Here is a 15351-nt window from a genome sequence, read left to right as displayed (position 1 = left end):
TGAACAGAGGAATGGTACCCACAGCCTGATAACACTATAACCACTACAAAAATGAACAGAGGAATGGTACCCACAGCCTGATAACACTATAACCACTACAAAAATGAACAGAGGAATGGCACACACAGCCTGATAACACTATAACCACTACAAAAATGAACAGAGGAATGGTACCCACAGCCTGATAATACTATAACCACTACAAAAATGAACAGAGGAATGGTACCCACAGCCTGATAACACTATAACCACTACAAAAATGAACAGAGGAATGGTACCCACAGCCTGATAACACTATAACCACTACAAAAATGAACAGAGGAATGGTACCCACAGCTTGACATCACTATAACCACTACAAAAATGAACAGAGGAATGGTACCCACAGCCTGATAACACTATAACCACTACAAACATAAACAGAGGAATGGTGCCCACAGCCTGATACCATTACAACAATAAACAGAGGAACAATGCCTACAGCTTGATAGCACTATAACCACTACGAAAATGAACAGAGGAATGGTACCCACAGCCTGATAACACTATAACCACTACAAAAATGAACAGAGGAATGGTACCCACAGCTTGACATCACTATAACCACTACAAAAATGAACAGAGGAATGGTACCCACAGCCTGATATCACTATAACCACTACACAAATGAACAGAGGAATGGTACCCACAGCCTGATATCACTATAACCACTACAAAAATTTTAGTATCTTGATGGTCAGTACATTTAAAAAATATATCCCTAGTCTGTTAAATACATGTAGCAATGTTATCCTAGTATAGATTCGACCTCATTTTAAGAAGTAGTTTTTTTAAATCTCATGCGAAATAGGCAAAACAGCCAGTTACAAAGTATGAGGAAGTCTATCTAAACGTGACCCTTACAGCTACTTATCTGGCACATTCATTGTTTAAACTAACAGAGCGTGCTTTCATCTTTTAACCCTTCCAGTGCTGGAGAGATCAGAAAAGGACTGCAAGTTCGTTGCTCACTTCCTGTCCAGTGCTCATAGGGTTAAAACATTTCCTAACCTCAATAAAGGAGCTGAATAGGAATTATGAAAGGGATAGAGTGTGTGTGTGTGTGTGTGTTTATATAAAAACATATCAATAATGATGGTATTTTTATTTGTTTGAAAAACAACTTTTGTTGTTGTTAAATAAACAAAGCTATGGCAGCTTCCTGTACATACAGGCTCCAGCATGTGGTCCCAGTCACCTATGGAGCGACCCACAGCCCCCAGTGCCATCTTACACAATCCAATTCACACATGCCAACAAATACGAGCTGTGTGCCTCCCACACAGACTCATCGCAGTTTGACCTAGGGGCATGCATTTATAATGGTCTATTCTGTAATCACCATAGAAATAAAAACAAATGATAATAAATACATTAAGCAGGCTGCATTCCCTGTTTGCTGGAAGCCTCGTGTGACTTAGACTCTTTGTTCAGCTTATCTAGATGTGATTGACCCTCATATCATTGGCCTCTCCTTTGCCAACAGCAAGTGAGGCACGTTCTGGTTACTTAGTGTGAGGTTCCCATGAGATTGCTGCTCTGGGAAAACAAATGCTATTTCCCAAAGAGAGTGCAATTAGACTGCCCCCTCCATCTTTGTGTTCTCTAAATGGAGACAGTTTGCAGGATGATGGGCTGTGTAGTTACTATTAATAACCCTCTGAGTGCCACAAGTATTACTTTAGGCACAGGTCTGGAACCCAAAAGGTTAAAGTAGTAGCAGACCCCCAGAATTGTAGAGCTGTAACTCCCATGGCTATTAGGCTTAAGACTGGCAAAGCATAGTGGGAGTTGTAGTCCTAAAGCAAATGGAGATCTGTCTTGAGCCAACCAGGGTTATATCAAGTAACAATCTAGGGAAATTAATCCTGAGGGATTCTGGGGTAATCACCTCTTGGTAGAGAGAGTGAGAGTATAGTTCTATCCTAGACCTGTGAGTGCTGGGGCACTGCTTACATCAATGACACTCACTGAGTGAAACACAGAATGGGCTGAGAAAAGGCAAAATATACACTAAAAGATTTTTTTAACTCGTTATAGAGATTGTGTCACAAATCCGGTTCTTAAAGGGTTAAATCTATGCAGCTCTCCCTGATAGAGAATGCAGTTTCATTACATCTGCACAGTGCACACAGTTCCCCTAATAACTTAACAAATGCCAAGGAAGAGCAATATAAGAAAATAAAGTCTAAAAACAAAATCACACATTCAATGTCATAAATAATATTTCTATATATGAAAATACAAGCTGATAGCTCAGTGGACAGCATTGAATCCTATGTAAAGTGTATGATGGCTGATACTGTATATGTAAAAAAAGTAAACTTTGTGTACTCACCCACTTTCTGCTCGTGATACAGTCCATAATCTAAATCCTCCTTGGCCTCTGAGCTGTAATCTTCCTGCTTGGACACATACTGCACCCCATTCTCATCTTCCAAATTATGCTTTTTTAAGTCTTTAATAATTTTCATGATGAAATTTAAGAGGTTTTTGTCACTGAGTGTGCTGGAGTCAGTCCTCTCTTTGCAGTATCCAGAAGATAGCATGGAGAGTACCAGAGCCAGCAATGCAGAGCACCTGAGATCTCTCATATCTGCTTGGGATCAGGATTAACTAACCGGATCTCTCCAGGCTTGGAATTCGTAGAATCCTGGGATAAGGGATGAAAAAAAAAAAAGAAACAATATATCTGTGTTAGAATTCTGACAGCAGACTCTGAATACAGGCATGCTTTCTAGATTATAGTGAGCCTGCCTCTCTAGAATCAGCTCTGTAAGCTATATCAGCCCACCTTCATGCATGCCTCGCAAACAATCCCTAAACTAGGTACATAGAGAACTATAGACTTTTCCTACAGTCACACTCTGGAGTCTGAGTAAACATTCACACACCGGACCTCAAACACATTTTATTCTTTACATCCTACTCTGACAACACAGGTGATTACAGACACCTGCAGCCTGCAAGACCAGCCAGAGCAGGACTCTCAAAGCTTTCTATACACACAGAGACACATGCTTTCACACACAGACACACACAGACACACACACACTGCAAAGCACACTTCTTCCAGGTTACCTTTGCTGATGGATTCTCTGTAGTTTCTAAAATCTTCTTTTTCTTTCTTTTTTTTTTTCCAACTGGATCCTTTTTGTTGTGTTGAAATAATACAATAAAATAAAGGACTCAATCACTCATCCTTTTGTTAAGTTTCTGTGTGAAAGTAAGTTAGCAGCTGCCCTTTAGCTCTCTTAGTGTTGTGTAGAGCATACCAGCTCCAGTCTTGCCTCTTATATATAGTTTAGGATGTCCATGAGGTGGCTGGATGTGATAATATTGAATTCAATGTGGGTGGAAACAATAAAAGTGAACTAGTTGGTGGGAGAGTGTTGATGCTGTAGTCAGCCTGTGAGATCTTACTGGAGGGTTAGAGCACAGCCAGTCTTATGCCCTCCTGCAACATGCGTAGATTAGGTCCCAGGTGGGCACTGGCCAAGTCAAGCTCTTTAATTAGCAAACCACAGCAAAAAGCCATTGACTTTCATTCCCGACCACCACATCACAGCTATACAGGAAACGTCCTATTAATTGGTTGTTTATACTTTGCTTTATTTTTTTTTTCTCTTCCTTTCATTAGTATCGCTATCTTCTGTGGCTTTTACTTTACAGCTGAACTTAAACGGGAATATTGCTAATTCTCATTAACCCACATCCATTCTGCTATTAAAAGTTAAATCAGTTCTTGGAATAAATAAATTAGTGAAGTATAGTGTGTTCTCAGAAGGGCTGCTGTGATTCATCTGCATATTGCTACACACACACACACACACACACACACACACACACACACACACACACACACACACACACACACACACACACACACACACACACACACACACACACACACACACACACACACACACACGTTTGTATTTGCATGTGTTTGTGTGTGTGTGTATAATAATCTACCTATAGTTATATATATATAATTATAAAGCATTAGTGCAGTCAAGAATAAGTCAAGTTTACTTAAAATTGACCTAGTAAATGTGACCTACTACATACTTTGTGTACTATAAAATTCTATTTTTTTATTGGCATCTTACATGTTTGTGAAAGAGGTGCACCCTGGGAGATTAATTCCCAAATGCAAGGGATGTCAGGTTTAGTTATCACTGGTGCAGACGTTGCCAGTGGTGGAGGATTCCCCCCATTCCTGGGTACTAAAAAAAGAGGTGAACGTGTTGAATGGTTGTTTGCTTAAAATGTTTGCACCACTCCCAGCACAGAGCAAACACAAAGTTGGATTGCAATCTGTCTGTGTTTTGAAGAATATAGAGAAGTGACAATGGGGAGCAAAATTTGTTCACACTAAATTATTGACACCTTTTTAGTCTTAATGAACAGACATAGTGCTGAGAAAAAGATCAATGACTGGGTCACACTATAGCACAAATGTGGTTTCTGTAAAAGCATATTTTACATACTCTCCTCTAGCGACATGCAGTGACGATAAGTGGAATTGCACCCTTCTTTAATGAACAATTTATTGCCCTGAGCAAGTTAGAATGTGCATTATACTGTTAGACATTTGGGAGTCTATCAACCAATATTTGATTTTTTTATTTGCCTTTTTAAGAAAAGTCTATAGCTTCAGCTGGATGCTAGCAGACTACTTTGAGCTACATCTGAAATCAGTTTTTTTTCTCATTACATTCATAGGAAACCTGTGTGAGAGGGTTAGGCAGTACTTTTGTTAATATGGTACCTGCAACCACAATCTGTAACACCCATCACTCACAGCTATGCACGCACATTAAATAGTTTTGTAGATAGAAGAGCTATGACCTGCTTTCTTTCTGTGCAAAGTTTAGCACAGTAAATATTTAGTTTGCTTTACTCCTCTCCCCCCATTGCTTAGTGCCCCCTGGCACACAGTTTAGGACTGATTTGATATAAACTGATGGTCTTTCTGCTACCCAAGGACCAACCCTTTTTTGGCCACCTTGAAGAAGTGAAATTTATACTTACGTATCATCAAAGTCAGTTTTGTCCAACCTCGGCCACATAGATCAGCTGACAACACATCTACACATCCTCACACACACACTAACAAATTAATTTTATTTATACTGTGGTTTTGGGGGGGGGGGGGGGGAGGAAGAGCTGGTGTGGGCCCTCTCCATAGTAGGGTCCAGCTGGGATATTTTCCTTCTAGGCTCAGTGGCAGCTGTAATCTTCATGCTTTTCATTCTTGCTATCAAGGACCAACCTTTTTTTGCTACTTTTGTGCCATTTAGTGATGCTGGGGCCAGAGTGACGTCATATCCTGGCTCCCAGCATCAACACAGGTGCTTACCGGGATGGAAGGTGCATACTCTGCCGAGGGGATGGGGGATGGGGGGGGGGGGGAATGGAGGTGGTTGTCGGGGGAGCAGGGAGGTAGAGCAGGAACATCAGCGCTCCCTTGCCACCAGCTACAATTCTCTCTCGGGCACAGTAAGCACCTGCCGTCTGGATAAGCTGGTGCCAAGTCTGCCTTAGTGGATAACGGCACTTCAGGAAAGCCCTGATGTGGCCACCCGGCCACCTCCTGTGCCCCCTATGACAGGTGGAATGTAAGGGACCCCATTGCACTTGTGACATTAGCTATCCTGATAGTTCTGCCCACCGGTCCTGGAGCTGTTAGCATAGCATGAACATATATTATGAAATATGTGCTACACTTAATGGGGTCAGTTCCCATGGTTTAAACAAAAAAAATAAATAAAAATAAAGACAAACCTGGGAGAGCTGAACAAGAACCCAAAATTGGTATTTTCCAGTTGGCAAGCCTGCTTTTGGAAGGAACCTATCTCAGCCAGTAAGATTGAGTTTAGTGACTAGGTAAAAGAAAAAGGAAACAACTGTGCTTAATTTTTCTTTTGCTTAGCCAAATTTTCTTTTGTCCAATGCATCTCCATTACTGACATAAGGCCAGGGCAGGAAATAACCATATTTATATCTCAATATCTAGCTCTATATATAATCAAAGGACATCATCTGTGCATATTATGTGTTTATGTTTTGAGAAACTTGTGTACTATTTTAGAATCCATAGATTAGACATTGTGAACTTCGACTGAGATGACACTATCTTAAATCCAGTTCAGTGCAAGACGATTCTGTATTTTTCTATAAACATATGCTTTTATGAATAGGAGCACTTGACTAGACATTAGAGATGTCCCGAACGGATCGCTGGCGAATAGTTCCTTGCGAACATAGCTTGTTCGCATTCGCCACGGATGGCGAACATATGCGATGTTCGGTCCGCCCCCTATTCGTCATCATTGAGTAAACTTTGACCCTGTACCTCACAGTCAGCAGACACATTCCAGCCAATCAGCAGCAGACCCTCCCTCCCAGACCCTCCCACCTCCTGGACAGCATCCATTTTAGATTCATTCGGAAGCTGCATTCTTTTTTTTTTTTTGTATTTTTTTTTAGACAGAAGTGTGTTATATTTGATCATGCTAGGCTGAACGTGCGTATATCATGGCTAGTTGCACTGAGGGTATGAGTATACAGCAGTACATTGTTGTGAAAGATGGCTGTCATGTTTAGGGTGTAGCTTGCACGTTATCAACTGTGTATTTATATCAGCAACTCCACCACTAGTTATAAATCAAGTGTGAGTCGCCCCATGAGATGAGACTAGTAAATAACATAATACATGAACGGTTAAGGTAAAGGCATGTTAGGAACTACGACAATAAACTCTTTAGGAGGTGAAATAATGACATGTTTAAACGCTTGCTACTTTACGATTAGTTAATGTGCAGAGAGCAGTTCATGTGATCAAAGGCATGGTGTGGAGGATCGGCTATAGTGGACATGCTTGGCAGGCTGCTGTTTACTGCTTGTGCTCATCCGATCCCTTCTGGGCACCAGGTGCAGACCCTGGGAGTCCCTGATACCTGGAACAACAAAGGCAAGTCTCTGGCTGAGTGCCGGGTTCGCGGCTTGAGGTGGTGGAAGCTTGTTTTGTCGGGTGGTCGGATCTGACCCGGTGGTGCTTCACGTCCGGTGCGGGATTGTGGTGGCTTAAGGTGGAGGCGAGTGCTTTACGTGGGGCAGGCTCTGTATTTCTGTTTGTGCCTCTGGTCCCTTCTTCGACGCCTTTTGCGTTGATGGCTTTTAATGGGGACTGCTTCGCTTAGCTGTGGTGGAGCTTGTTGGGGCTGTGGTGGAGCTTGTTGGGGCTTCCTGCTTGTTATTTGCTTCCAAAATTGATTAAAGAGTCTGTCCAGCTTAGACTCAATATCCTGCCATGCTTTGCTGGTACCAGGAGGACACGCGGCTGCCGCCATATTGGGAGAGTCGCAGATGAGTATGTCAGCCTGGGCGGCTGTGCTCTGTGCGTCCCTTAGCTCCAGACAGCCTCTCAGGGGTGGACCGGGATAAACCCCAACGGTCCGAGGCGGGGGGGGGTTACGGAGCTTCTGCCGGGAGGTAGTTGCTCCTGGGCATCCCAGGATCGGGAGATCGGCCGCCTCTCCCGCCCGATGAGCACCAGGCCACACTTGCCACGCAGAGGTAAGTATGACTCTGTCGAGTTGCTGATCGCTATTAAGCATGTCGGGTCGGTCAGGTAGGAGCAACATTGCTGGGTCATCCCCTTCTGGGGTGAAATTTGCTTGTTGATAGCTGCTTAAAGTGAGATATTGAGGGAGGTCACATGAAGTGCGTCTTTCCTCCATGACAGCGAGGCCCCGCCCCCCGGAAGCTGCATTCTTAGTGAGAGGAGGGACAGTGTAGCTGCTGCTGATTTAATAGGGAAATCGATAGCTAGGCTAGTGTATTCAGTGTCCACTACAGTCCTGAAGGACTCATCTGATCTCTGCTGTAAGGACAGCACCCCAAAAAGCCCTTTTTAGGGTTAGAACATCAGTCTGCTTTTTTTTTTCCTGTGTAATCTAATTGCAGTTGCCTGCCTGCCAGTGTGTGTCAGGCTCACAGCGTATACTGTGCCCACTTTCCCAGTGCCACCACTCATATCTGGTGTCACAATAGCTTGCATTTAAAAAAAACAAAAAACTTATTTGACTGTAATATAATAGCAGTCAGTTTCCTTCACACGTGTGCGTTTAAGGGCCTGCCAGGACACAGTGTCACACCAGTGCAACTCATATCTGGTGTAACAGTAGTGAACATTAAAAAAAAAAATACAGGGGACTTGTTGTCACCATTCGGGGACCCTTGGTGTTGTACGTGGCTGGGTGGAGGAAGAGACCTTCAATGACATCAGTGAGGACAAGGAACGGGACATGGCTAGCTTGGTATCCAACCTTGTGCAAATGGGGAGTTTGCGGTTGTGCAAATGGACTGTTTGCGGTTGTTTGCGGTGCGTTAAACGGGGAGTTTGGTCTGTCACTGTGAAGCGGGTGTAACCCTTACACTACCTGATCGATACAACATCATACCTGATGTTTTAAAGCACGTTATTCCAAACAATTTAGGAATGTTAGGTGATTTATGCCCTTTATGGATTAAAACCAGACTCTGCATCAACTATGTAATTTTCCATGGGAGTTTTGCCATGGATCCCCCTCCGGCATGCCACAGTCCAGGTGTTAGTCCCCTTGAAGCAACTTTTTCATCACTATTGTGGCCAGAAAGAGTCCCTGTGGGTTTTAAAATTCGCCTGCCTATTGAAGTCTATGGCGGTTCACCCGGTTCGCCGGTTCGCGAACATTTGCGGAAGTTCGCGTTCGCCGTTTGCAAACGGAAAATTTTATGTTCATGACATCTCTACTAGACATGCTAACAAGCTAATTTTCCCATATTTGTTCATTAGTTTGATTAAGCATATCAAAACACTGGAAGGATTTCCCTAAACATGCATAGACTGATGATTTGATCTGGCTCATTCTTAAGGATATCATATCCACCATGTTTTCCAGGACACATTTCACTTATGCAAATTGATGGGCAACGTAACGAAAGTTCTGCCCTATGGTATGTAGATGTCAAATTCTCCAAGAAGAAAATAAGTTGATAAATCAATCAAGAGCCCTGCAATACATAAATTCTATATGATCAACATGTTAAAACTATGTTTGTCCATGAAAACCTGGTGGATATGGCAACCCTATGGTAAAATTCACAGTGGTCCTACATGATACTTCTGGTAAGTTTTGAAAAATATGGGGACCATGGTTGGATCTCTTCATGGACCCTTTGCACCCAAGTCAGGCATAATCTGTTTATCCTGAAAGATCATGATGTTGGGACCAGGGATTGCAGTTGTTTGCAGTATTTTGTTCTGTCCTCAATGGGTTTAGCTGAAGGTAGTCTGCCCTAATTTCTTTATACCACATTTCATTTATTTTTATTTTCCTCCTCCCTACCTTTTCTATGTAACCTTCCCCTCCCTGATCTAGCCCCGTCCTTAATTCACTTATGTGCAATCCATATAAGATTTTATATTTTCTATAATGTCTGTACTATAAAAAAAGTTTACAATAGCCCTGAGTCACTTGCTACACATCATTCCAGATCATTTTGTTCTTCATACTATGAGAATTGCTGTTCAAGTTTCCTTGTACCATTATGTAATTCTTTAAAATATCCAATAAATACTCAATTACAACAATAGTTGAAACACATGCACAGGCATATATTTCAGAGGTGACTTTCACCCATTTGTTCTGGGGCCCTGGAACAATAAAACATATATCTCTCTTTGGTACATTTAATGGGTACAACTAAAAAATAAATGTGCATATGAATCCGACATCAAGTAAAAATGACAAATCAAATTAATTCTGCAGTATGATGACTCTACATTTAATGCAGAAAATGTAAACCTCTGATTGTATTAGCTTACATTTTTATCAATATATATGGTAAGCATAGGAAATTGAGCCTGTTTGTTTCTAACTACAAGCTGAAATCATGTCGGCTGCCTGTAAATTCTTGCAGCTGATGTCAGAGTCTATAAATGCTTGTGTTACTTCACCTAAGACACTTTTCTGGGAAGCTTATTTTGTACCTTTTAAGGATAAACAGCAAACAAAACTTAATGGGACTATCTGCATGGGTAAACTTTTATATCCAGTAAACACCACAAAGTATTGGCATCTTTGATTAAAATTAATAAAATAAAACAAAACAAAACAAAAAAACATGTACAGTACTGGTAAGCTATGTTGTATTATGTTATAGTAATCTCTTATTTTATTACTGATTCATGGAATCAACCCAAAATATGTTATTTATTAATCAAAAAATATTTCCTAAAAAAAAAAGTATGACAATGATTGGTGCTTTTATTTTCATCACTTTGGACATCGTGCAAGAGAAAGCATGTCAGAATATGTTGCTTGTATCAAATTGGAGAACACATTCTTCAAACAGATTTTTGAGTTCCTTTGGTCTGAAATCACATTTGATTAAGAGCACAGTGGGCCTGGTGCTGACAATTATGATGGGCCTAATTACGGAATCTTATCGACCAAGAACACTAAAACAGTCATACCTCCCAAGCGTCATGTATCTGATGGAGATGTTGCTGAAGGGAAACTCATAGGATGCGGCTATAAGAAAACACATACTCTATGCTAATCTCGCTCTAATTTATGCTTTCATCTTTCAAGTAAATCCATAACCCCTAACAGCAGTGTCCAGTGAAGCAGGAAGTCAATGGGCGGGGTAAAAGGGTGGGCCATTGGTGCGAATCACGTGACCAGACCTGCTAAAAGGGGAGAACATACCCAAAAAGGGGGCATGTCTGTCCAAAGAATTTGAAGGACAGCCTGGCATGAATGCATGTCAGGCTGCCCTCCAATCCTGCAGGCTGTCCAACTAAGGGCATACTATGCAAGCAGCACCCTGAGCTTGACATAAATGTGTCTAATGATGCGTTCACTCCATGCTTTCTAAGGACTGTCCCCTAGCACTCACATGTCCACTTGTCTCCTTACTTTCTTACTAGCAGGCAGAAGTTCCTGGTATATAGTCTGGGACAGAGAAAAGGTGTATGTAGTGAGTGTAGAAGAAAGGGGACATGCCACAGTGTTAAAAGAGACAAGCGTCTGCATTACCTAAACTAATTTTATTGTCAGCCAGTCCATACAAGTTTTGTTCCCATACATCCCTTTTAAGCTTCCAAACTTAAAGGGACACTATAGTCACCATAACAACTACAGCTTATTGTATTTGTTCTGGTAAGTAGAATCATTCCATTCAGGCCTTTTGCAGTAAACACTGTCTTTTCAGAGAAAATAACTCCACTGGCCACTCCTTAGATGGCTGCTAGAGGTGCTTCCTGGGACAGTACTGCCTAGTGTGCAGCACTGTCATTCAGTGTCTCCACCCTCTGCATGCAGACACTGAACTTTCCTCATACAGATGCATTGATTAATTTTATCTTTATGAGGAGATGCTGATTGGCCAGGGCTTGTGCTGGCTCTGCCCCTGATCTGCCTAGTTGACAGTCTCAGCCAATCCTATGGGGAAGTATTGTAATTTGCTCAGTCTGATGTCAGCAGACAGTCAGTTCAGCGGCAGAGCCAGCAGCTGCAGACTTGAATACAAGTTATATTTTACTATACTTAGGGAGGCAAGAAGGGGCCAGGGTGGTGGTTTTAACATAATAGGGTCAGAAATACATGATTGTGTTCCTGACCCTATAGTGCTCCTTTAAGCAAGAGCATGTGAAGAGTAGTTAGGGTTGCCACCTTTCTTGGAAAAAAAATACCAGCCTTAATCATTTGTATAATCACAAGGAGTGACATCAGAGAAAATTCTGTAAAATCACCAACAAACTACTCACAGTTTGATTCTGCTGTATAGATGGATTGCTCCCAGTGTCTGTCTCGCAAGTCACCCAGTGTCTCAGTGTCCCTATGTATCACAGTGTCAGTGTCCCCATGTCGCCCAGTCCCCTAGTCTCCCAGTGTCTCAGTGTCCCCATTTCTCCCAGTGTCCCAATGTCTCAGTGTGTCCCCATGTCACTAGGATACTGGGGACACAGTGAGACATGGGGACACTGAGAGACATGGGGACACTGAGAGACCCAGGGACACTGAGAGACCAGGGGACACAGAGACATGGGGACACTGAAATATTTAGGGAAACTGGGAGAAATGGGGACACTGAGACACTAGGGACATAGACACTGGGAGATATGGGGACACTGAAACATTTGGGGACACTAAGACACTAGGGACACAGAGACATGGGAACACAGACACTGGTAGACTAGGGGACACTGGGGGCACTGGCTGTGAGACAGACACTTGGGGACACTGGGAGACATGGGGACAGTTGTGGACATAGACATGTGCCCCCATAGACACTGGGACATATAGGGACACTGGGAGACATGGGGACACTAGGCACACTGAGACACTAGGAACACAGACACTGGGAGACATGGGGACACTGAAACATTTGGGGACACTAAGACACTAGGGACACAGAGACATGGGGACACTGGGAGACTAGGGGACACTGGCAGATTAGGGGACACTGGCTGGGAGACAGACACTTGGGGACACTGGGAGACATGGGGACATTTGTGGACATAGACATGGGGACACTGGGACATATAAGGACACTGGGACACATGGGGGCACAAGGCACACTAAGAGACATGGGACACAGACACTGGGAGACTTGGGGACACTTAGACACTAGCAAAACTGGATGGGGGACATGGGGACACTGGGAGAAATGGGGACATAGTGTCTCTGTGTCCCAATGTCTCATTGTCTCCCAATGTCCCTATGTCTCACAGCATCCCCATGTGTCTCAGCATCCCCATGTGTCTCAGCATCCCCATGTGTCTCAGCATCCCCATGTGTCCCAGTGTCCCCATGTTTTCCAGTGTCCCCAAGTGTCTCGGTGTTTCCAGGTCTCCCAGTGTCTGTGTCCCCATGTGTCCTAGTGTCTCTGTGTCCCCATTTGTCCCCTAGTGTCTGTGTCCCCTAGTGTCTCAGTGTCCCCATATGTCACCTAGTGTCTCAGTGTCCCCTAGTGTCTCAGTGTCCACATGTGTCCCCTAGTGTCTCAGTGTCCCCATGTGTCCCTGCTGCCTTTCCCCCCATCCCTCTCTTACCTGAGCTGTAGAGCTGCTGTCTGGACTCTGTGCTGTGTTGCTGCTCCCCCACGGATCAGTAAGTAGTAGAGAGAGGCAGGGATATGCTGTAACTTCCTATCCCTGCCTCTCTCCACACACAGTGACCCCTACTGACCGGTGCTGGTATTGAAGAGTAATCTCCATTTATTCTGAGAAAAATACCTGCATTTGTATTGCCGGTATTACTGCAATACTGGCACGGCCAGGCAGCCTCAAATACCAGTCTGGTGGCAAACCAGTAAAATACCAGTCAGGTGGCAAACCTAAGAGTAGTGTGTAAAAATGGGCCTATTCCATGGGCCTGGGCCTGGAGCTGCAGCTCCATCAGCCCCTATGTTAATCCGGCCCTGGCCCTCGGCCTGAAATCACACATTGCCTTCGGTCTGAAATCACACATTGCCCTCTTAATTTCAAGCCATGGATTTTCAGTGAGAATCAACGAACGTTCAGAGGCTGAAATGTCAATTGGATGTTGAGTTGTTCTTTATGTTATTGTGTTGTTTTAAGGTCTTCTTGCAGCCAGGCTTCAGCTTCCAAAGTTAGTCATTCAGGTTTTTAGTTAAAAGTATTGCAACTCATAAAAGTTTGCAATTTTTTTTTTATTGTGCTACATCTATAAATTAGGATATTGGCATGGAGGAGTTGTAGGATCTATTTGTAGATTTGAAGGTATCACAAGATGTACCCATGGTCTGTATATCTCCAACCATTGCTGTTCGGTTCTTCTTTGCATCTAAAGCAAGGTTCCTAATTTTGCATGGAATAATGTGCATTGTCTCTATGGCCAGGCAGTTTAACGCACCAGTTTTTAATTTCTTAAATGTTGCGCTAACAGTGGTTTGTGACAAATTTAGACTTTAGGCATTAATGTAGGCATTTTACACTTATTACTTTATTTATGGTGGTTAGTAACCATTCGTCTCCTTTCATTTGTGAGTTCTTTGTCTCCCCTATTGTCATAGACAACTGATGATATTTGCCTAGGAGTTTTCTCATTTTTATTCCTAAGTTATGTAGAAGGTCACAGTACCACAGTATAGTTCATATTCTCTGCTCATCTGTACAAATAAGACCAATGAATGAAGAGGTCTGTATAAGTACAGAATAATGCAGTATATTGGCTAATGGGCTAATCCAATGTATGATCAAATAAAGGGGGCATCTACATTCAAATAAAATCAAAGTAACAGTCAGGACACTTTGTTATATTTTGTTTGACTTTATTGAATCACAAGATGAGACAATGTTTACTGAACCCTCAAGTTTTGAAATGAATAATTCTCAAGTATGTTGCCTTAACTTTTACTGGTGTATAAGTCACATAGCATTGACTAAGCTCAGTAATTTTTAATAATCTTGGATCCGCTATGTAGTACACCAGAAATGAAGCACTTACTGGCAAACAGTATGATCCAAACAACAGTGCAGGGGGTAGTCAGATACAAACTGCACACCCGGAACATGCATTTCTAAGTAGTGGTGCTGCCATAAAGCCAAAATATATACAAAATACAGATTAAGGAGCAGCGCACACACAAAAACAAAAATACAGTTTTAAATTTAACAAGGAAACTTAAAAAAAAATGGTCTTTATGGCAGTTCCACTACTTAGAAAGAAAGGTTCATGGTGTGGCCCCAATTCCTCTTTTTTATGGTATGCAGGATATCATACATTGTCTGGTTAGAGCAGTGGTGTCACTCATTGCTTCAAATCCTGAACCCACTTTAAAAGTAATTATCCTTGGGCAAGCCATCTAATGATGTATATCTGCTTACCTCAAATTCTCGTAGATTGTAAGCTCATTTCAAAAAGGCCTTTCAACATTCCCTTAGTAAATTTGTGAAGTGGTTCAGAATATGTCGATGCTAATAATATAAACAATGTGTTTGTTTTAGCCCTTTGGTGTTTAACATATTGATTACACAACCTATCAACACATACTTAATATCTACTATTTGTTTTTTAAACATAAAAATAAAAGTGACGATGTTTTCACCATGCACTTTGGTTCTTTCATTCTATAGTTACCAAGAAGAAAATAAAAGTTGAAAGCAGACTGGCTGGATTATGTACCATAGCGAGAGTTTAAAGTTAATCAAAGTGAATTTCATATTAAAGGTCAAAATAACTGTACTAGGATAAATTCTCTCAGTCAGCTATTTAAGTCTTACTCTGACCT

At 42.2% G+C, this 15351-nt stretch overlaps 1 protein-coding gene across 1 annotated transcript in view; it reads right to left on the bottom strand.

Annotated features, from left to right (window-relative positions):
- Positions 1-3502, bottom strand: part of ALKAL2 (ALK and LTK ligand 2) — a 43822-nt gene extending 40320 nt beyond the window's left edge. The window contains exons 1-2 of the mRNA XM_063440891.1: positions 3121-3502; positions 2378-2692 (exon numbers count right to left, since the gene is read on the bottom strand). Coding sequence (XP_063296961.1) covers positions 2378-2633 — 256 coding nt within the window. The 5' untranslated portion in view covers positions 2634-2692; positions 3121-3502. The remainder of the gene's footprint in view (positions 1-2377; positions 2693-3120) is intronic.
- Positions 3503-15351: the final 11849 nt, after the last annotated feature.

Source organism: Pelobates fuscus, chromosome 2 (genome assembly GCF_036172605.1).
Source record: "Pelobates fuscus isolate aPelFus1 chromosome 2, aPelFus1.pri, whole genome shotgun sequence".
NCBI classification, from domain to species: Eukaryota; Metazoa; Chordata; class Amphibia; order Anura; family Pelobatidae; genus Pelobates; species Pelobates fuscus.
Note: the sequence above shows the minus strand (reverse complement) of the source record. Positions and strands in the feature narration are given on the sequence as shown.